This window comes from Panthera onca, chromosome C2, assembly GCF_046562875.1.
Source record: "Panthera onca isolate mPanOnc1 chromosome C2, mPanOnc1 haplotype 2, whole genome shotgun sequence".
Taxonomy (NCBI): Eukaryota; Metazoa; Chordata; class Mammalia; order Carnivora; family Felidae; genus Panthera; species Panthera onca.
This window is the reverse complement of record NC_138347.1, coordinates 98,561,825-98,584,981: the sequence shown is the minus strand read 5'-3', so window position 1 is coordinate 98,584,981 and position 23,157 is coordinate 98,561,825. Positions and strand designations below refer to the sequence as shown.

The window sequence follows — 23,157 nt, the reverse complement described above, 5'->3', positions numbered from 1 at the left end:
ATAGCACTGCTAGGAATTTATCCAAGGGATACAGGAGTACTGATGCATAGGGGCACCTGTACCCCAATGTTTATAGCGGCACTCTCAACAATAGCCAAATTATGGAAAGAGCCTAAATGTCCATCAACTGATGAATGGATAAAGAAATTGTGGTTTATATACACAATGGAATACTACGTGGCAATGAGAAAAAATGAAATATGGCCTTTTGTAGCAACATGGATGGAACTGGAGAGTGTGATGCTAAGTGAAATAAGCCATACAGAGAAAGACAGATACCATATGGTTTCACTCTTATGTGGATCCTGAGAAACATAACAGAAACCCATGGGGGGGGGGGGGGAAGGAAAAAAAAAAAAAAAGAGGTTAGAGTGGGAGAGAACCAAAGCATAAGAGACTGTTAAAAACTGAGAACAAACTGAGGGTTGATGGGGGGTGGGAGGGAGGGCAGGGTGGGAGGGAGGGCAGGGTGGGTGATGGGTATTGAGGAGGGCACCTTTTGGGATGAGCACTGGGTGTTGTATGGAAACCAATTTGACAGTAAATTTCATATATTAAAAAATAAAAAAAAATAAAAAAAAATAAAAAAAATAAAAAAAATAAAAAAAAAAAAAACCACACTCAGATATCACCTCACGCCAGTCAGAGTGGCCAAAATGAACAAATCAGGAGACTATAGATGCTGGAGAGGATGTGGAGAAACGGGAACCCTCTTGCACTGTTGGTGGGAATGCAAACTGGTGCAGCCACTCTGGAAAACAGTGTGGAGGTTCCTCAGAAAATTAAAAATAGACCTACCCTATGACCCAGCAATAGCACTGCTAGGAATTTACCCAAGGGATACAGGAGTACTGATGCATAGGGGCACTTGTACCCCAATGTTTATAGCAGCACTCTCAACAATAGCCAAATTGTGGAAAGAGCCTAAATGTCCATCAACTGGTGAATGGATAAAGAAATTGTGGTTTATATACACAATGGAGTACTACATGGCAATGAGAAAGAATGAAATATGGCCCTTTGTAGCAACGTGGATGGAACTGGAGAGTGTGATGCTAAGTGAAATAAGCCATACAGAGAAAGACAGATACCATATGTTTTCACTCTTATGTGGATCCTGAGAAACTTAACAGAAACCCATGGGGAAGGGGAAGGAAAAAAAAAAAAAAGAGGTTAGAGTGGGAGAGAGCCAAAGCATAAGAGACTCTTAAAAACTGAGAACAAACTGAGGGTTGATGGGGGGTGGGAGGGAGGGGAGGGTGGGTGATGGGTATTAAGGAGGGAACCTTTTGGGATGAGCACTGGGTGTTGTATGGAAACCAATTTGACAATAAATTTCATATATTGAAAAAAAAACAAAAAAAAAAAAACAAAAAAAAAATAAAGAGGAATGAATCAAATTACTATTTGAATCAATTACAAATGAATCATTAAAAATAACAGGATTATCTGATTAGAGGAATATTGTTAATGGTAAACCAAAGGACTTCCATACTAACCTATCTATATCAATGATTATCTTTCTTTTTTTTCTTTCATTTCTTTTTTTTTTTTTAACTATGAACTATTTCTTCAACAAAAGTCTTAGGCAGTAGCTCAAGATATAATATTGGCAAAAGGAGAACTACTCTAGTTGATGCAAGGTCATTTTCTTTGTAAACTATAAAGAATTCTGTTGACCACAGTAAATTTTTAAGTACTTTGAGGGCATAGACTAAATCTTACTCATCTTTGAAATTTTAGTCCCTAGCATAGTGCCTTCAACTGAATGTGTACTCAATAAATATATCAAAAGACAAGACACTCAACTATCTCATAACTATTCTTTAAATAAGAAGACAACAGAAAGTATACTAGATTTGAGTCAAAGTAATTTTGTTCAAGCACTTGTTCTGCTAAATATCACATGGGTAACTTTCAGCAATCCACATAAGTTCTCTGTGCTTTGGTTTCTTCATGTATTGGTAACAAAGAAGAAAAATCAATTTTCTTAGCTGGTCTAGGTTCAGGGAGAGAATTGCCTTTGTTTAGCAAAGGTCTGTGATAAGACACTAAGACACTTGGGATAAAAGATAAGATTCTAAGAACAGGAGCCAAGACAGGAAAAAAAAGAAAAAAAAAAAAAAGAAGGCTTAGTTTCTTTGCACAAGAAAATGAGATAAATAGATAAATTTGGTTGTTTGGCTCTTACTATTGAAGGGACACTGTGAAGAGAAAAAAAAAAAGTCAAAGAAGAAATAGAAAGGGGAAGAGAGAGAGATGACAGCAAGATGGTGAGAGTGTGGGGGAAATGTGAGATATCCCAAGCATTAGAAATCTCTGTGGCAAGCAGGAGAAAGGTTTAATGTACAATTTTAAGTTGTTTGCTATGTAAGGTGCAATTCTCTTACACTGGAGAGCTCTCTGTTATTGTTGATGGTAAACATTGGGAGATGTGGAAGAAGAAGGGATGACTCATGAGAAAGAGCAAGTCCATCTCCAGAGTGGAGAAAAAGAACTAAGGCAACCAGGAGAAGGCAAGGCAGGAAGAATTTACAAAAAAACACTTTAGGAAGGACTTTGGACTTCCACAAACCTGAATCGATCTTGTAAAATCTTAAGTGGTTTTGAGTTCTGAAGTGATAGCCTGGGTCATATGTTAAATGGGATCATTAGGTACTACTGCTGACTTTATAGATTTACTTTATCAATCAAACGAGATAATAACAGCTGGTATTTATACAGGACTTACTATATATGCTAAGCACTTTTGTAAGTGCTGTAAATATTTTTATTCTTTTGCCCCTCACAATGTCATAAGGCTCCTATTGCACATTTTTTTCCGCACTTTATAGTACAGTAGAAGTAACCTGCCCCAGTTCACGTAGCTAATAAGTAATTGATAGAGGCAGCATTCAAAATCTGTACTAACTACACTGTTATAGCCCAGAGTAATACAATAATGTGTGTAAACTGAACTATACTGTAAGTAATGCAAAGCATCTGTCTGGCACTTAGATTCAGCAATCCCAGCTAGGAAGAGAAAGAGTGGGAGAAGTATATAGGAATTGTGCCACCTGCCTTAGTAATCACCTCACAGGTGTAAGTTGTATAGGCTTTCCTAGGATGGCTTGAAACATCCTTCTGCTTAATGTTATGGAGATTGTGCCTGACATCAGAATTCAGCCACAAGGAGTGATTGGAGTTGAAATCCAGTATCCAAGCCACATGCCCATTGGGCTAAGCTACTCAAAGGGAACACTTTTGTAAATCTCACACCTTTGTAGTTCAACAGTGGGTCCTGCTTCTTCTCCCTCCTGACCTAACCAGTAGCTACCCATTATTAGAGATTCCCCTTCAACCCCCAGGGTCTCTCTACTTCCCCTTAGGCTCCTTACCCCATGCTCATACTGACATTCTGCTTGAGTTCACCCTATCATATACCATCTCTCCCTCCCCACCCGCTCGTTGTGTGTAAGTCTCTTAAAGCCAAGAGCTTTTTGTTTCCCAAGCCCAAAATGCCCAGAAAACTGCTAGGAACACAGGTCTTCAGAAAAAGTGGTTTTTGGTTTTTTTTTTTGTTTTTTTTATTTCAATAAAGGAATGAAGAACCAAATAGACTCTCCTTGTGAGCAATGTGCTTGGCAACTGTAAGTCACATAGCCTGGAAGTGATTTTGTGCGAAAATCCTGAGCTGAAATTTAGTTTTAGCCCTGACTCTAACTAGCTTGATAACTTTGGGCAAGTTACTTAACCTTGCTGGCCCTCAAGTTTCCTTATAAAATCATTGGTTTGGGTTAAATTGATCTTTCAGGTCAATTCTAGCTCTTAACCTTCTATTAGCACTGTTTCTCCTCTGTCATAAGTTTGATTAATGAACACACAACCCTTATAACTCATTGGTCTACTAGGAAACTCAGGCAAAATGTTTGCCTTAAAATCATTATTTTTGTTTGTTTTTCTTGGTCCAAGTTCAAATATTTACAGTCCTTAGGCATTAATAACTTCTTTTCTATTATACTCTCACTAAATGTGTTCTTAGCCCCATGATCCAGCTTGTATGTCCTTATTACTAATGGCTCCAGATATAAACTATGTGGCATTAAAAGAGAATGATTTTTCTATGATAGCTAATTGCTCCAACATTTCTTTTTTGAAATACTAAAAAAAAAAAATAGTAATAGATGAGAGTGAAATGGCTGGAGATTTTAATGCCTTAAGCACTTTAACCTTATCCAACAGCTCAGGTCGATCTGCTTGGCAGACGTGCCAACAGGAGGGAACATAGCAGGTGGGAAACAAGATATTAACAGGCTCAAATGCATGGCAATTAGCAGTCCATTATCTCCACATCAGGGCTAGATTGGTTTCCCAATAAGCCTCTGAATTAACCAGCCATCACATTCCAATGCAAATCAATTAAAGACATTTTACTGTATCATTTTCAGATTTCTTATAAGTAAATTTATTTATATTTGCTTAATTCCATGTATCTTTGATAAACTGGCATATTTAAAGGTCTTGTTGTACAGATATGATATATATCATTTCTGGGTGATTTCAAATCACAGAAGAAAAACAGTATGAATTTCCGCTTAACCTAATTTCATAGTTAATAATAATAAAAGTTAAAAATAGCTGTTGATAGTGGTAGTATATAGTTTTAAGCCTGGCAAATATATATTTGGGAAATATTACAGCATAAATTACATATATAATCATATAAAATGTTCCTTTTGAAGTCTGTCACTTGTTATAACATTTCTGTAAATGACAGCACCATCTTCCCATTTGATTTAAAACTTGAGAGCCATGTGCCACTGTTCTCTCTCGTCCATGACATTCAAGCTATTGCCAGTCCAGACTAATATTCCTTTCTTTCCACCACTAGAGACATGATGTCCTCTACTATGCTTACAACTTCCTTTCCACCCCCACAAAGTCTTCAGCAAAGGGGAAACTTTGAATATACATCTGGATCCTTCCCTTGGAAGCAGTGTCGTTCTTCTGCAGTTACAACTGAGCAAGTACAACTGAAAACAACGTGTGTTGCTATGGAATAGGCACAAAGAGAAGGATGAGACAAGGCAGAAAGAGGGTGGATTGGGATTTAGACCAAGTTAAAGCACATATCAGAGGGCCAGAGGGCCCCAGCTGAAAACTGAGTTTCACGATGTGATTACAACTGCTTCTTTGCCTCTGCATTGCTATTACCACCACTGCTTAATTTTTTAATGCCTGCTACATATTGAACACTTTGCAAAACCCTATGCAAACAGTACCTCTTAGCTGTACCTCACAAATGATAGGAATAACTGTTCGTATATTGCATATGGGATAAAAAAGGATAAGAGAGAATAAGATGGCTCCAACATATTCCCTGCCTCCAGCCTTGATACAGGTATTGAAGCCCCTTGCTAACGGGCTCTCCTTGTTTTGTACCTGCTGAATAACACAGAAGCTAAGCCCTGACAATGTGATAAATAAATGGGAGATTAATCCAGCTTGGGCCATAACACACCACTAGCCAGCAAGACTGATTTGACTACCTGGGTGTCTCAAATTTTCTTTCGTCTCTCTCTGCACGATGCATCTTCCTACTCAAACTACAGCCTCAGTCAAGACCACTTTCATCAAGGCATCTGGCATTCTATTCAGTTTTGTAAGCCACATGAACAGAGAGTCACTCTATGCATCCCCATGGTACCTCATCAGCTGGATCCTCTTCCACGAATTGAGGATCCAGAAAACACATTAGGGATTTGGACACCAGAGGTTGTTGGGTGCTTTGTTACAGATACCAGGTGTTGTTACCTGAGTTTAGGGGAACAGAGTCCTAATTACCTACAAGCCACCTTTCAATGTAAAGAGCTATCCAGGTGGATGTAGATACCTCATAAGGGGATACAGCTTGCCAAACAGAGTGCAAGCTGGATTTTATCTCACATTCATCCCCTTGATCTGGCACAACTGCACACCCATACATAGCAACCCTGACAGTGAACTTGGTGAAAATCCCACTGGAGGGGCCAAGCATTGCTAAATAACAGTAATAAATGATAATAATAATAATAATAATAATAATAATAAATTTGAACCAAATTTTCAAAGGCTTCCTGGTTTTCAATGTGAGATGCCTTTCTGCAATAGCTGTATGGCCAAGCCAAGATCTGGATATAGACAGAGGATAGATAGATAGATAGATAGATAATAGATGATAGATGATAGATAGATAGAATTAGAGATTTGTAATCTCCACATACATACCTTTTTTTCATAAGGGTAGTAAAATGCCATCATAGCATTTTTCTGGACTCTTGTGAATAATCAAGTGATGACATGATGTGTTTCTCATGGTTAGTAGGCAAAGGCAAAGGGTAATTAATCTATAAAGTTGTGACAAAGCCCATCTCCTGAGACTCATGTGACCCAAGAAAAGCTGGAAGCATTGTTACACCTTACTGGTGAAGACTATTGGGCAGACCTAGCATTTACTACCCATAATCTCTTGTCAAATTATTAGAAAACATGCTGAGAATAATGGATATAATCTTGTACTATATGTCATCTCTCTCTCTCTCTCTCTCTCTCTCTCTCTCTCTCAAACACACACACACACACACACACACACACACACACTAGATTATAAGATTCTTGAGGAAAACAAAGTGGTTTTCTACACCTTTGATTATCTGTGTCCAGCATAAACCTCAGACATCTTAGGCATTCAGAACACAGTGGGTAAATGAGTGAATGGATGACATAATAAATTAATAAGGGCCATGGTATAAATTAAAAAAAGAAAAGAAAAAGAAAAGAGTTTATAGGACTATCTTAGCCCACCCACCCCACATTCCATAGATAGAACCCCCTTATCTCTATTACTTCTTGTTTATTGGCAATAACTTACAACAACAAGAGTAAATCCCAGGAGCAACACTTCTGTAAGCTACTCAGTGTCCGAGAAATAGGATTACAGATAGGTTGTATGTGAGAATTGGGAATGCAAACCTGCCAGGGTTTAGAAATGGTTGTCTAGAGAGATTATTGCAACCGTTCTTGGATTTAACCAAGGGCCATAACATTTTAAATAAACAAAGTAGCCCAACTGTTTTAGCGGAGAACTGGTAAAGCCCCTATTGCCTTTTCCCTGGACTAGCACAGACATATAGACTCAAAACCATTCTTCCCACTAACATCCTTGCTCCACAATAATACATTCTCCACGGAGAAGCAAGAATGAACTTTTTGAACCTTAAATTCAATTTTGTCCCTAGACTCCTTAAAACCTCACAATAGCCAACAATTGCACTTAAAAATGCAAATACCAGCCTATCTTTCTGCTCTCATTTTCAACCAGTCTCCTCCACTTTCCATTATTTTCAGATGACACATATCTTCCGTATGTTTCTAGAAAATTCCAAGCTCACTCTTGTCCATGTATATTGTTCTGACTAGCAGCGTCTTCCCCTCCTCGTTTCATTCCCTTATTCATGTGGCCTGCTTTTTTTTTTTTCTATCCTTTAGATCTCAACTCAAATATCACCTCTTCATAAAGGACTTTCTTGACTACCTAAAGCAACTGCTCAACTATTCTTTATCTTTCTTTAACCAAAGAAATATGAGTGGAAGTGGCATGTGTCACCTCTGGTCAGAAGTTTAAAGAGGGGCGGCTATATGATTATCTCATTCTTTTTTCTTATGCTACAGTAACTGATAATGTTCCAGATGGGAGAGATTTCATCAGACTACATCTCTGAATGACGATGATGTGGAACAAAGCCTCAGTGAACTGACCATGATATATGGCAGGAGTTGTATTAACTCACTAATTTTAGTAGGATGTTTGCTACTGTAGCATAACACAGTCTATCCTAACTAATACAATCTCAGAACCCTGCTTATTTCTTTTATATCTCTAACCACAATTTATAGTTACTTATCTTTTTTATAGTTGAACTACCCTACTAGAATGTAAGCTTCATGAGAGCTAGAGTCCATTACATGCCTACACAAGATCAATACACTGTAGGAGCTAAGAATTTGATGAATCCAGGTCCTGTACACTATACATGTTGCTCACTGGAAGGGATGCTTACAGATCTCCACTGATGAGTCTGCAAGTGGCACTTTCTGTTAATTGCCCAAACTCTTGCTCTAGAGAGAAGACTTCAGGAAGGACAAAGTGGAATTTCCTTTAACTGTCTCCAAAGCAGGGGCTAGCCAATCCTCTGGTAGGCTGACTCCTGTACACATTCTGGGGTTCCTTCCTGTCCTTCTTCGGGAAGTAGTTTGCTATTCAGATATCTCAGCACCAAGTCCTCTTGGCCCTAGTCCAGTATAACTTCGGATCCCACGCAACAATTCTGAAACTTTTTCATAAGTGGACTTCTTTAAAACTCCGTAGCAGCCATGGACTCTTTCCACAGTACAAAATTATGTAAGTTTACAAGTTCATAGTACTCAAAAGTTCTCTGGAATTTCTTCGGGGACACATTCGCCCATATTCTAGAGACATCGAGCTAAGAAATGGACTTCAACCTAATTCTCTAACCAGGTCTCCACATATCCCATTGTTTCTGGGCCCTGTTTTGATGATCTCTTCAATATTTTTGATCTTCTCTTGCTGGGGTCCTACCTTGATATTACTCCACCTTCTGTTCTAAATACAGAACAGCTCAGCTAACTGCTATGCCCTTTTATTTCCAGTATGTCTGTAGAGGTTGCCTGTAGCTGGGTGATGGCCCTTCTCTCAGCTCCAGTGCTTGTTCCACTAAGGAAACACATGTTCCATCTAGGTCCTGGACTTTCCTGCTTTCTACACTTCCACTCCAAATACATCTTCAAACACTCTAAAACTAGAAAAAAGCCTCTGATATTGAGTATTTCTTAAATTAAAAAAAATCCATTTGTTCAGCTTCTTACAACTGTGAATGAAAATAGGTTGTAGAGTCACTTCACACATTGAGAGGTTTCCTCAAACTCTTTTCAGCAAAACTAGAAGCTACAGACTTAAAGTCCTTCCTAAATTGATGAAATAAAGTGCATCATCAGAACAATGACTCAGCTTCTGAGTCAAGCTGAGCTTTTCGAAAACAAGGTGCTCGGCAGTCTATTTTATGGATTTGTGCATTATGCGGCACTAAGCGTGTACACAGTACTATTCCACTCAATTAAAATAGTCATAAGAAGGATTCATTTCTCACTATAGAGCACTTAGAATTAGAACAGTTGCTTTTTAAACATTTTAGATGAGAAATCTTCGGTGACAAAAAAATCTTACACAAAAGAGTGACAGAAGTAGAGATTCTGTTGCTGAAACTAGGGTAGGGGTCACAACCTTGCCCCCTGATGCCCTCCATGCTCAGCGGTCTTCTTGAAACCACCAATTCTCCATGTAGCAGAGTTTGAGCCACGTTGACATGAAAATGTTTCTTTCCGTGTTGCTTTCTGTGCTAAGCTGCATATGACAATGCAGGAGATAAATACCTCAACAAACAGTGCACTTAATGCTTTCCATCTTCCACTAAATCAAAAGGAAGACAGCCCATGACCCCATCACTCATTTTGCTGGAGGTCCCTGGTGATGACAGTTTTTCCAGGAATTCGAGAAGACAAATAAGTGCATGGCTGTTGTGCTGAGTGCCACACTCCTGCCATCTATGGCTGGCTTCAGCTTGTCCCCATGTATCATGGGAATCCCCCTTGCTCTTTTTCCATCCTGTCATCATTATTTAATATATAACTTGAAAAATACTCTATTGCTTCCTGTCCCTTTAGGACAGAATATCAAGTCGCCAGAGCTTAGGAGAATACACTGTTTCCTAATGTCAAACCTTAAGATAATGTTAGCATGTAGTAATTCAGAATCTTCCGTCTTCGGGCTATAAATTGCCTGGATACAGAACTGAATGATAGTTAATGAACTTACTAATGAGAAAACCCAAAAGACAATTGTTTCCCTCTATATGTGGGCTATTTCTGCCACATAAGTTTTGCCAGGAATGCTTTTCATCCCCCTCCCAACTACCCTGGTTGAAATGACAAATTCTAACTCATTCTCAAGGTTCAAATTAAATATCATTTCTGCGAAGCCTTTCTTAATGCAAATCTCACAGATGTGAGGTCAATCTACATTCATTAGTACAATTACGTATGTGTCTATCCTCCCTATCAGACCATAAATTCCTTGAGGCAGGATTCATACTTTATTCATTTATGCCCCAAAGGCTACTTCAGGGCCTAGCACATAATGGATTGTCAAAAATGTTTATTAGGCTGATAATACTGACTATTGTTATAAATGAGATGCCTCACAGAATTGTTTTGTGAGCAAGTATACTCAGAAAATCTGATGATCCAAGTGGTACCTGATCCTATAGTCAAGGAGAGAAAGGACACACAGTAACTTTAGCCTCCTGACTACCACCTCCCGATCACTGACAAACTACACTTTTGGAAGAAAAATAAACCCTGTAACTCTAAGAGTATAAATTTATCACATGTCTAGACTTTGGTTTTGATATTTTGTTCATCGAAGACTTATTGAATGTCTACTAGTTTCAATGTAGAAGATTAAAAAAAAATTAAGAGAAACACATTTTTAAGAATTAAATTATGACTTCACTATAATAAAACTATGTTCAGATATTTTACTAAGGAAACCTTAGGTTTAATCCTAGTACCTAAAGTTAAAATTTATTCCATAAATCAATAGTAAACTATCTTTTAAAAGTTCACTGAAGGAGAAAGAAGTAGAAAGGAAGTATTGTACACATGGGTACATTTAGACTCTGGAATTGGAAGGCCTATATTTGTAATTTAGCATTCTCACCAGCCCTGTAACCCTGGACACATTATTTAACTATTTTTGTGCTTCTGTTTCTTCATATGTAAAATGAGGACTAATAATAGTACTTACCACCTGAGGTTGCTATGAGGTGATGAAAAATGCTTACAATACATGATAGATGCTCGATATATGTTAGGAAATTACTATAGAATGTTTCTTCTTTCAGCTGCCTACCTTACACCTTGCAAAAAACAGAACAGACCAAAAGTTTTTCACTTGATCAATACTCACGAATGAATAATGATATTCACTAATGAATATTCCTTGTGCCAGACACACACCGATAACATAGTTAGGAATGGAACAGCCATTCAGCTGTTATAACTTATATTAAAGTTAAAGCTTATATTAGAATATAAGCTTTCAGGAAGTTTATATTCTAATGGAGGGTGCTATTTATATTCTAATGAAGGATGCTAGTAAAAAAGGTGAATAAAGGCTTCCTGTAGTAAAGGTCAGGAAGAAATTCATGTGCAAGGGGAAGAATGAAGGGGTGTATGGATCCTTCAGATACAATGACCAGTGAAACTTCTCTGAGAGATATTTAAGCTGAGACCAGAACCTGAAGAAGGAAAACCATACAAGAATCTAGGGGACCTAGGAGTATTACAGAAAGGAGAGTCCTAAAGCTAGAACCTTCTTGAGTTCAAACAGCAGCAAGCAGGCCAGTGTGTGCAGAACAGGGTGAGTTCAAGGAAAAGCAGTAGGTTATGAGGCCCTAGAGTCAAGCAGGGGCCTAATCACAAAAGGGCTTGATGGCCACCGGGAAACTCTGACTTAGGTTTTGTAACTGTGATACAAGGCCAGTGGGGGAGTTGGCACTGGGGAGGAATATGATCTGATTTTCACTTTTAAAAGATAATTCTGGCCGTTTTGCAAAGTAGAGATGTTGGGTGAGATGGGTAAACTGGGTCAGGTGGGAGTGGCGGAGGCAATTAGAAGACGTAACGTTCAAGGCATATTTTAAGTTGGAGTTAACAGCACTTACTGCAAAATGGATGTGAGCCTGAAAGGAAAGGGGAGATTCAAAGGTCACTCCCAGTGTCCTTGGCTGGAGCAGTTAGATGAACACTGCTGCCATTTCCAAAATGGGGAAGACCAAAGAAATCAATTTGCAAAGAAAAGTCCACAACTCTGTTTTTGGCATGTCAGTATCCTAATCTGGAGTTAAGGGTGACTATTAAGGTGACCTTGTATATTTCAGGTTGGATAGGGTCACTAAGAGAGAGTGTAGATATGTAAGAGTTTACAAGATTGGGCCTTGAACACATTGACATTTCAGAAGCTGGGAAAAGAAGGCATTCCAGACAACACTGTGAAGTAGCAGTGAGAGAAAAAGAAAATCATGAGAGTGTGGTGCCCTCAAGGACATGCAAAGAACAGTTTCAAAGACTATGGAGTCGTCAACCACATCAAATGAGGCTGAGAGGCTATGGAGAGCTCTGAGGAATATAGAGGTCACCATTGACAAGAGCATTATGATCAAATGGTGAGAACAAGAGCCAAACTTCATGGTCAAAAGGGACACAGGAAATGAAAATGGTATTTAGACATCCCTTTCAAGGAATTTTACCATGGAGGGAGCAAAAACTATTGTGAGGGGATTGACTAATGATATAGGTTCAGAGAAATCTATTTTTCATTGGAGATATAATAGCATGCTGTCCCCTCTTTAAGGAACTTTCTGGATTGAGCCAAGAATGGGAATTTTATCTCCTTTATAAACAAATCTCCCACCACATTTGTGGTGGGTAGTTCAAAGATTATCCGTTTCAAGAAATTAGATGCTTCACCTGGATTTGAACTCTGTACAGCTGGGGTTCCATAAAGAAAATTGAAAAACAGTTTTCTTCTTCTGCGGTAGCATTCATGCTGACTGCTGCTGTAACATCGAGTGGAATAATTTCTCTAAACATAATTTTAAAAACTGAATCATTTCTATTTCTACATTCTAAAACAGGAAATACCATAAAATGAAACACTGACCATTTGGTATGACTGTAGTCTATCATTATTGTTTACAGAAAAGGAAAATAAAATTCCATCTATTTCAAAGAAGTGTCAGTAAATCAGATGCTTTAATTCATGAGAAGATAAGGAATATTTTTTTTAGAAATATGGAGTTTTAGAAAATTAGATTGAGACTGCTTTTGACTATCTTGATGTCAAAATTGTCTTTTACACAACAGTGCTGTGAACTGTGTTTCACTAATACCAACTAAATGTGTTTTTAATGATGTTATAATAAACCTAAAATCTTGAGAGGAGAGTGATGCTGTCAAAGTATAATTGTTTCAAACTTGGAAAATAAACCATCTACCCCCAGGGCAAGGTTTATTTGCAGATAAATGGCTTGTTTTCACCTTGGCATTTATCCGATAGCAGGAGGAGACATATCCTTGGTAAAAGTTCTATTATCATTATCTCTTATTTTAATCACAAGCATCTGGTTGAGGTTTAGTTCCTCCCTTATAAAGAAGAAAATGGGGCCATTTCAAGAATCAATAAAGGGGAATCTGTGAGACAGGCTTGAGCTCCCGTCAGAATCATCTGGCCCCGGATGCCAGACAAGCCAAGGGAAGGCACCTGCCACATTTGTAATATTGCTTTTGAAAGTCTGCTGAGACCTCTAGAGAACATTCTGCTCCGAGGGGAATTCAGTGTGAAATTTCACTTCATAGTTGTCAAGTAGATCAGTCCTGGAAATGAAAAAGTGTCTATGATGAGGATATTAGAGAACAAAATTAGAATGAAGCTCCAGGTTACTCATTTCCAGTATTGGCTCTTCGAGCATAGAGTACTATTGACGCGTGAGTCACAAGTGAGAGGATGGCCTTGAGGAGGCCTGGTAAGAGCTTGAAGCTGACAGTACTACCTGCACAGTTCCCACACCATCAGGGTGATCCTGAGGGAGCATTAGCCCTTAACACCCTTTCTTTTCTGTTCCTCTCCTCACACCCACCACAACATCATAACTCTGTCCTACAAACTTCTCTCTTTGACACTCCACTCCTTTCCTGAGGGTTTTTCAGAGAATTCCATGGCATACCAGACCCACCTCACTTTTGAAATCACAGCTCCTGGCCTGCTGAGAGGCAGAGACCATTTTTAAAACAAATTGTTTTAAAACCACGGCCTGGTGACACTTGTTGGACTCTGACCCAGCCCTGAGCCCTCCTTAGGCAACTTTGTTGTCTGGCTTGAAAATATAAACCAGACCAATCTAACATCTCTCTCTGGATTTGGAATTGAAAAACCAATTCAAGACTGAAGTAGCTGTCTGAGTGAAACTGAGAGGGAAACCATGAGACAGAGGCCTTGAATGAACCATAATAAGTTAAATCCTTGAGCAGAAGCAGAAAGGATGAGTGAACAGAAGCAGCCAGTCAGTAGGGAAACATAGAGCTAATGTGCCCCCCGAAAGTAGGAACCCATGAGTGACCAAGGCCACCTCTTCTAAAGCTCCTGTTCTTAGATTTCCATACAATTCAATTTCTTAGTAAAATAAACCCACTCTACTTTCAGTATCTTGATTAGGTTTCTGTACTTGAAGAAACACACATCTAACTAGAAGTCAGTGAGCAATGTAGCCAACTGCTTGAAGTTGGATAATTTTTTAATAGCTTTCAGTGAATTGAGAAAGAGAACCTATCTTCCTTCATGGTTCTCTGGAGTCTGGTCTTACAGCAAAAAAGATGTAAATCCAGCCAAACATCTTAACAACATATAACATTCTGTGACAATATAAATCGTAGAACACCAGCCTGAGAAGGGCCCAGAGATTTGGGACTCTAGGCCATAGATCTCTAACTTTTGTGGCAAAATTCTTTCTTCTATCTCATAGAGACTCCCTTTACATAAAAAAATATCCTGGCAGAGACGCTTTCGTTGAAGAACTCAGTCCTCCTTCATACTCCTCCCCCCAAATCAAGAAACCTGATGAGTCCCCAGAATTTGGTTTGAAAGCCTTTAATCTCTCATTTGATATGTCAACTACAAAGGATTTAAGCACTGCTTTATGTGAACATCTGTAATCTCTGGCTCTCCTATACTAGTATTCAATATTCCTATAAGAAGAAACTATTTCATATTTGTTCTCTCTGTATTGTCATAAAAATTTCCATCATAGGTTTCAAAATATCCTTATATTGGAACATCCATTTGAGACAAATATTTCATATCACAGTATTTTTTAACAGAGTGCATTGAAAGTCCTTGCCAAAGCAGATTGGATTTGGGCATCAGCCCAAAGACTGAACTTTAAAGAGATGTGGAATGTGTTTCAAGAAGTCCTAAGGTGAAAACCTGAAGTTGAATAATGATGAGGTCTCTGTTTGTGTAACTAAAGCATGTCTTTCGGACTAAAAGAGAGGTATGGTTTATACATGAACTTGAGTGATTTAAGTATAGGAGTGTCTCTTAAATTTGATTTGTTTAAATCTCAAAAGGTTGGTTTCTGCCACATATTTCAAACCACATCAACTGCAAAATGCATATATTCTGAAAGTGAGCTGTGGTGGACCAGTAATGAAAGTAACACTAGAGGCTGTGACAGACAGCCAGGTGCCTTCAATATCCACCTTCCCCTGTAACGCAAGCCCAATTTTCTTCTGGGTAGCAATGTGCCCACTTAAGCGACTACATTTCCAAATTCCCTAGCATCTGATGTGGCTAAGTTCTGGCCAATAATCCGCAAGTGGAAATGTTGTGTGAGCTTTCCAGGAAGTTAAAGGAAGTTACCTCAGTTAGGGGGTGTCTATTTCACGCTCCCCACTTTCCCACTTCTTGACGCCTTGAACTCAGATTCTGACGGCTAGAAATCTGCCCCCGTCTTGAACGACAAGGTGACCTTGAGGATAGAAACAACACAGTCAGATGTAGTTGCCACACCAGCGTTACACTGCCTATTCCCTGACTTTACATACAACAGAATCATCTATGCTAGTCTACTGTTATTTGGAGTTTCCTGTGATATAAAATTAAGCCAAATCCTGATTGATTCAATGGCCTAACTTACCAGGGTTTCTTTCAGGGCTGTGGTGTAGGTGAGAGGAGAAAGTAAATGGGGTAATTACTTTTGAAAACTTGAATGTGCATCTGTTCATCTCCTGCCTGCACTTGCCACTTTCACTTTTTAAGTATAGAAGCTGTTGACAAAATCTACTGTCACTTGGATGAACGACAAAATGTTATACTATAAAAATATGACCATTAACTAAAAAAAATGTGAAATGATATCAAAATTTACCCTAAAACATCTCTTTCATACTTAACTTATGAATAAATAAGACTTAATTATAAAATAGGGATGAAGTACATTTCCCCTTTTGGAAATGTTCCTAAGCATTTGTATCTAGAATAATGTATATTTGTTTTCTGGATAGAAAGAGTGCTTCCTTCTGGCAGAAGCAAGAGCATAGAGATGCTGAGAACTGTTTCCATAACTGTTATTGCATATTACATTTAGTTGAAAAAAGAAATACAAGCTAACCCCATCAATCAATTAATTCTTCTCATTTTAAACATAACTGTCACCTCATGGAGAACATTAAAAATATCCTCTCCTTTTCCTTAACTATGGAAGACATTTGCATTAAAAAGGGAGGATTTTACTTCCTTAGAGTTCATCTATGCCTGCTGGTTATTCCCCAGCTAAAGTCATAATCCTGTTTGCAACATCATAATCATTTACCCAGCAAACAATCAGGGTGTCACTAACAAAGAAATATGACTTTAGGTGGGGGATAAACTACAGGCACAGATGAACTCTGAGGAAATAAAGATTGTTTTCATGAAAATGTGGCTAGTAATAAATAACCAGGGATGAAAACTATGATGAAACAGAATATCCTATAAAAACAGATTTGGGGAGGTATAAATGGTATGTTTTTACAATTTATCCTCTCTGAAAGTATGATGATCAGAGTGTTTATAATAAAAGTACCAGTGCAATTTTAATATTTAAAAATTCTGAACTTACACATGACGGAAGAAACCTAAACATAGGAGATGTTTCAAAAATAATATCAATAAAATAAATTTAGATATTTAGCTTTCAACATAAACAACTTTATATCAGTCAAATTGTCCAACTCACTGAAAACTTTCTCCACTTTAGATATTACATTGAGTGACTTTTGTGTATCATTAACTTGATCCTAATTCACTAACTGATCCATCCATTAATGTGCCTGTATATTCAATGTGTAGAATTAAGTCGTGAAAAGTGATGGTAATAATCATGAGAGTGCTTTCCAATTTCGAAAGTGTTTCCGCATTCACTACTACATTTGTTTCTCACAATGTTCTTCTGAACTAAGTATCTTTTTTTTCTTCCATTTTGTGATGTAGAAACACATTCAAATAAATGATCTGCCATCTAGTAAATATATAACCTGCTAACCTGTGTTTCTCTCATGAGATGTATATGTGTGTATGTGTATACTGTATACACATACATACATATCATACTGTCTCCCCTTGGGAAAAATTAGGGACTAAGATGGTTTATCATTGGATCTGGCATGTTCATTCATTCATTCATTCATTCATTACTGATGACCAGTAGTGAGAGCTAGGCATATGCTAGAGGTTAAGTGCATAGTGGTGAGCAAAATGGATATAATCCATGTTTAGTTGAAATGTAAGGTCTACTTGACATACATTCAAAATTCACACCAATACATTATTGTGCTATGAGGCGCTATGAAGGGAAAAGTAGGATGCTATGAGAAAGAATAAAGAGAAAGAGAAAGGAACACGGGGACTTACTTTAGACAGAAATTAGAAAAAGTCTCATTCAGAAGTACATTTTGAGGGGCGCTTGGGTGGCTCAGTCGGTTAAACGTCCAACTTTGGCTTAGGTCATAATCCCGCGGTTCGTGAGTTTGAGCCCCGCTTTGGGCTCTGGGCTGATACTGCGGAGCTTGCTTGGGATTCTCCTTCTCTCCCTCTCTCTCTTCCCCTCCCCTGCTCACACTCTCTCTCTGTCTCTCAAAATCAATAAAATTAAAGGAAAAAAAAAAAAGATGAGATAAGCATTGCTCAAGATCTTTCCAACCACTGAATCATAGGGACATAGAGACCTGTTTTTTTCTGAATCAAGAAATTACTTAAAATATCTGAGTGCCCTATTACAGAGATGGAGTCATTTTGTAACAGTCATTTGTTCACGAGAGGTTTTCTTTGCACTTTACATATAAGGCACAGCACTGAGTGGTCTTAAAGGGTAGTGCACCCCATTGGCCTGTCTAGCGTGACACACTCAGAGTGTACTAGATGTGAATGACAGTAAATATCAAACAATATATTCAAGCTACCAAATATAACTTAATGTCAATTTGTTTCCATTCTGTGTATCTCCAGAGTGATAAAATTATAGAATTTCCTATTACTATTACACCACGAGGCATGTCTGAGTCTAAATCCCAACGTGCATACAAAACCGTGTGATCATTTGTCCAGTGGTTGCTAGAGGCACACTGTGGTAACTCTAGTGTTGGGAGTATGGTTGTGATTCTTCTTGAATGTCTGTAACTCTCTGGATTCCACAGTCAGAACTAGGTGCGTGCCTTTAACAGTGATTCTAAGCCTGAGCTTCAAAATGAGAGAACACATTGAAACTGCTTCAGGCAAAGGCTCTAATCTTATTTAGTTTTTATTTCCTCATTAGACTAATGGCAAAGGAATTAAGGAACTTTTCTAAATGTGTGGATATGGGAAGCAAATAAAGGCAGAAGGGAGCCTGCTCTGCCACCGAGGACCCTCATGTTTAATTTCAATGTCATATTGGAAGTCAAATGACAAAGTCAATGGTCTATGCATTATCTCAAGTTCTGGCCAGAAATGCATTCATGACAATTCTCAGATTTATTTTTATTTAAAAATTTTTACATTGTAAAAGGTAACAGTATCTTATAAAATCTCTTTCTGAGCTAGTTTATAAAAGACTCAAACCAAGACTCAAGACAGAAGGAATAGCAGTGGTCCTTCTTCCTTAATGAGAATAAGACAACACCTCCTTCCACGTTGAGAGAAACACTGGACTTTTATAAATTGCACCTAGGGAGCAATTTTCTTCTTCATCAGAGGAATGAAGATGTCCTATAGCAAAGGAGGGTAGGGAGAGTAGAGAAATTTTAAACCTGAGCAGACATGCTAAAAACAAAAATAATGTATTTTCCTTCCCATTTTAACTGATGAACAGTTAACTTCAAATACAAAAAGTCAGAGAGCTATCAGCCTCAGGACAAGATGACAGAAGGGCCTTTAACATAAACGACGCAGATTTGAAGGTGACTCACTGTTAACTCCCTGGGATGGGGACAGAGGAAGTGCTAACAGGAGAGTGAACACTTTGGAGGAGTCACACTCTTCATTTTAAGATACTAATTTCTTTCAGGAAATTTAATTTTGATAGTATGAGTGGATTTCCTTATTGTTTATTGTTCATTTATGTGAACCACTTTAATGAAGCGCATTTTTATATTGAAAGGCATAGAAATAGGTGTCTTCACCATTTTCTATCCTGCTAGTAGATGACCAGTACAATGTATTGATCCCATGGAAAAATTATCAGAGATAAATTACACTAAACAATCATCACTCTTCTATAAGGGGCTATTACCCAGAATCATAGGGAAGAAAAAAAGAATCTGAACCTTGAGATACAGTTAATGCTGTGATGATGGCATAGCCAACCTGCAGGTATGTTTTCCTGATGTCAACAATCTCTTTAAGGGGAAACTGTCCTAAAGCGTCACAAAGTGACAACCATGAAACTATCCCTCCCCACGTCTCCTTCTGCTCTTTTCTTAAACCCTTGAATTATAAGATCAAGTAAAGCACTGGACACCCACCAACCCCAAGATCTACTACTACTAAGACTAGCAAAACACCTCTGCATGTGTTATTTTCTCTGGGTGTCACAACAGTCCTACAGATATATTTGTATTAGTCAGGGTTGTCTAGGGAAATAGAATCAATTGTGACAGCTAGCAAATCCAACATCTACGGAGCAGGCCAGATGGCTGGAGACCCAGGAAAGAGCTAATGTTGCAGTTTGAGCTCAAAGGCAACCTGAAGGCAGCGTTCCCTCTTCCGTGGAGGACCTGAGTCTTTTTTCTCTTAAGACTTTCAAGTTGGGGCGCCTGGGAGGCTCAGTCGGTTGAGCGACTGACTTTGGCTCAGGTCATGATCTTACAGCTCGTGAGTTCGGGCCCCGTGTCGGGCTCTGTGCCGACAGCTCGGAGCCTGAAGCCTGGTTCAGATTCTGTGTCTCCCTCTCTCTCTGCCCCTAATCCATTTGCATTCTGTCTCTGTCTCTCTCAAAAATAAACAAACATTAAAAAAAAATTAAAAAAGAAAAGACTTTCAAGCTGATTAGATGACATCCACACACACCACTATGACTAATCAGCTTTACTCAAAGTCTATTGATTTAAATGTTGATCTCACCTCAAAAATGCGTTCACAGAAACATCCAGCATAAAGTTTTAGCAAATATCTGGGTACCACAGTGTGGCCAAATTGACAAAAAATTAACCATCACAGTGACCCGCCCAAAGTAAGATGTTTGTGGGAGGTGGTGGGGGCGGGTTCTGTGTTTTCTAGTATAAGTTTTTGTGTCATACTAGAATGACAAGTGTTATGTCTGCTTTATTTTGGGTCTTCTTTTTTCTCTTCTGGCAGCAACTTTTGAAGCTACCAGAACTTGTGTGAATTTCAAAAACCCTAACCGAAACAAAACGAAACATAACAAAACGAAACAGTAATTACCAAAGCAAAACACGGATTCCAGGCTCAATTAATGCTATGGCCATCAAATGTATGCTCTTACTGATGACATAATTGTTTAAAATATAATTCAACCATCCAATATTACTTTAAATGCAATCATGTTCTAACCTATAATAGGTTCTAGAGACACAATTATAACTGTTCGTTTTTAAAATTCACCAAATTTTACTAATATTGTGTGTAATATAGATCAGCGTTTGACATACAATAAATCGTTTGGAAGAAAAAGCCCTTGAACTTACAATTTCACTGATTTTTATTAGTCTGCCAATCTTGAAATATCAGAAACATTAACAATCAAATCTCCAGCACCGGGGACAAGTAATCACTTGGTCACTTTTTTCAGCTGTTTGCTTTACTCTGGGTACCAAATGGAAAATGTAATGAACAAATGATCATTATCATTAGGCACTCTTTGATTATGGGAGTGTGATGACGTGTTGCCGGTCAAGAAAATCCTCTTCCTCCTCCTCCTCCGTGCTGCTTTCAGAAAGTGTCAGCAAAGACTGAATTTCAGTATCTTTTTCAGAAGAGCTGGAAATACATTAAAAGATCAATACACAATATACAGAACCAGGTTTCAACTCTTCATTCATCTTCTGATCAATACTACATGCATTGAAGTCATTGGAGGCAGGCAGATGTGAGGGGGCTGTCTCCGACTGGGGCCATAATTTTCAATGTGCCCAATATACCAAGCCTCCTTTTAATGAGAAATTCTCATCATTCTCCCTCTCCCGAGAAATAAAGCCACAGTGGAACCAAGGGGAGACGATTTTATGCTCTCTGGTTGTGTCTTTCACTGATGATTCAGAAGGCACTTCAGAAACTTGCCAAGCCTCAGGTCATCATTAAGAACATTCATCATTACATTGGCTGTGCAATAGAATCCCAACGAATAGATTGCCAAATAAATCACCTCTTTTGCATACTGTAAATTAGGACTATGTGGATAGCCAATCAAGATATGCCAAAACCAAACTTAATGGCAGCAATTATTTAGTTATTTTATCTTGTTACATTTTACTGTGGAGACGAACTGGTAGAAAGTCTAGTATACAGGTGTCAGGTCTAGGGAAGGAAGTAGTGTGGGGGAGCAGAAAGGAGTTTGTGTAATTCAGATTTTTTTTGTCCAAGTTATCTAGAATTTCAGCCCATGCTATGCCACTAAATAATATAAAATACTTCATCCTGTGATAGGTATCTTTTTGGATTCTTTTTTATGACCCACAGAGGCTAAATCAGCAAGTTCCTAAACTCTGATCTGTGGGCTAGGGCAGATCTGACTGAGATAAAAATTTTCACTGGTCTAAGAAGGGAAAATAAGGACAAGGTAAGGACTTTTTCATGACATTTTTAATTTTAAAGTACTGCTTTATTCTGTTTGTGCCCCTTATATTTTTAGTATTAAATGTCCTTTCTTTTATGAAATGATGCCGAGGGTATGTGGTAGGTTTAGTTACTTTGTTTTAAAAGAGCTTTTTAGGGAAAAAATGGCAACTTTATATTGATCTCTCTTTTTAAAAATGGAAGTGGTGTTAGAAATGCAAAAATCCAAGGGCCACAGCTAAATGATTCTCTCCTTTAGAAAGATGGAATAATAATGGACTCTTGATTCCCTTTTAATGCAATATTAGACTTCAAACCAATCAAAGGAATTTACAGTTCAAGGGACTTTCTATTTTACATTTATCTTAATCCTTCTACAAGGATCCTTCCTCCCTTTTCAAGAAATTCCAGCACGTCAGTAATAGACTGACATGATAAACTACTTTTTTGAAGCATTTATTAGTATAACCTATGTTCTTTACAAACTGATCAACCCTAAATGTTTTTCATGTGAGGAAAGAATGAAATGACTTAATTTAAAATATGCTATCATTAACAATCTTGACCTAATTTCAAGAAAGAATCTTCTCGACATTCTATTCTAAAAGTTTTATTCACATTGAGTAAGATTCTATTAGTGCAAATTGTTTGAATTTATTAAGTTAATTAATGCAAGTAAAGCAACTGTTTTTCAATATAAGGAGAAATGCTGAAGGATTATAAAATTCCCAATATCTTTTCGTTTTTCTGACATACATTGTCCAGCAGAGAATTATCTCTTCACATTAAAGCAACAACTTCATAAGCCTTCTACTAAATCCTGATAATACGTCGACCAAGGACCCAAACATTTTACAGAGAATGGCCATATAAAGCACCCACGTGAGTGCAATCTTTTTTCATATAGTAAAGATAACTATTTGGGGCTTGTCAAAAATTTCACCATGTATGCTGTCATTACATATGAGCTGCCGGCTTGACCTACCTCTGTTCCTCAACTCCCCAGAGGCCTCCGGCACTTGAGCTTTTAAGGAAATCTCCAGTAGTCTGACTTATGTCCAGCAAGTGGTTGTTGAAGGCTGGTAACTCTTCTGAGGTTAGACTGTAAAGTTTTTCTGAAGGATCTGAAACATTTTATGTCAGCACATAAATTCAAGACACAAACACAGCATATGGTGCTGAAAGTTTACCCAGCATAA

General features: G+C 38.1%; 1 protein-coding gene across 3 annotated transcripts in view; it reads right to left on the bottom strand.

Annotated features, from left to right (window-relative positions):
- Positions 1 to 18,691: 18,691 nt before the first annotated feature.
- Positions 18,692 to 23,157, bottom strand: part of ZBBX (zinc finger B-box domain containing) — a 121,240-nt gene continuing 116,774 nt past the window's right edge. For 2 of the 3 annotated variants that reach the window (XR_009612172.3, XR_009612173.2), the window contains 3 exons: positions 22,944 to 23,082; positions 20,872 to 21,163; positions 18,692 to 18,934 (listed from right to left, as the gene is read on the bottom strand). Coding sequence is in view for 1 of the 3 variants with exons in the window: in XM_060639141.3 (XP_060495124.2) it covers positions 21,049 to 21,163; positions 22,944 to 23,082 (254 nt within the window). In the remaining 2 variants the exon portion in view is untranslated. Of the gene's footprint in view, positions 18,935 to 20,867; positions 21,164 to 22,943; positions 23,083 to 23,157 lie in introns of those variants that run through there. The other variant, XM_060639141.3, reaches the window with a different exon arrangement.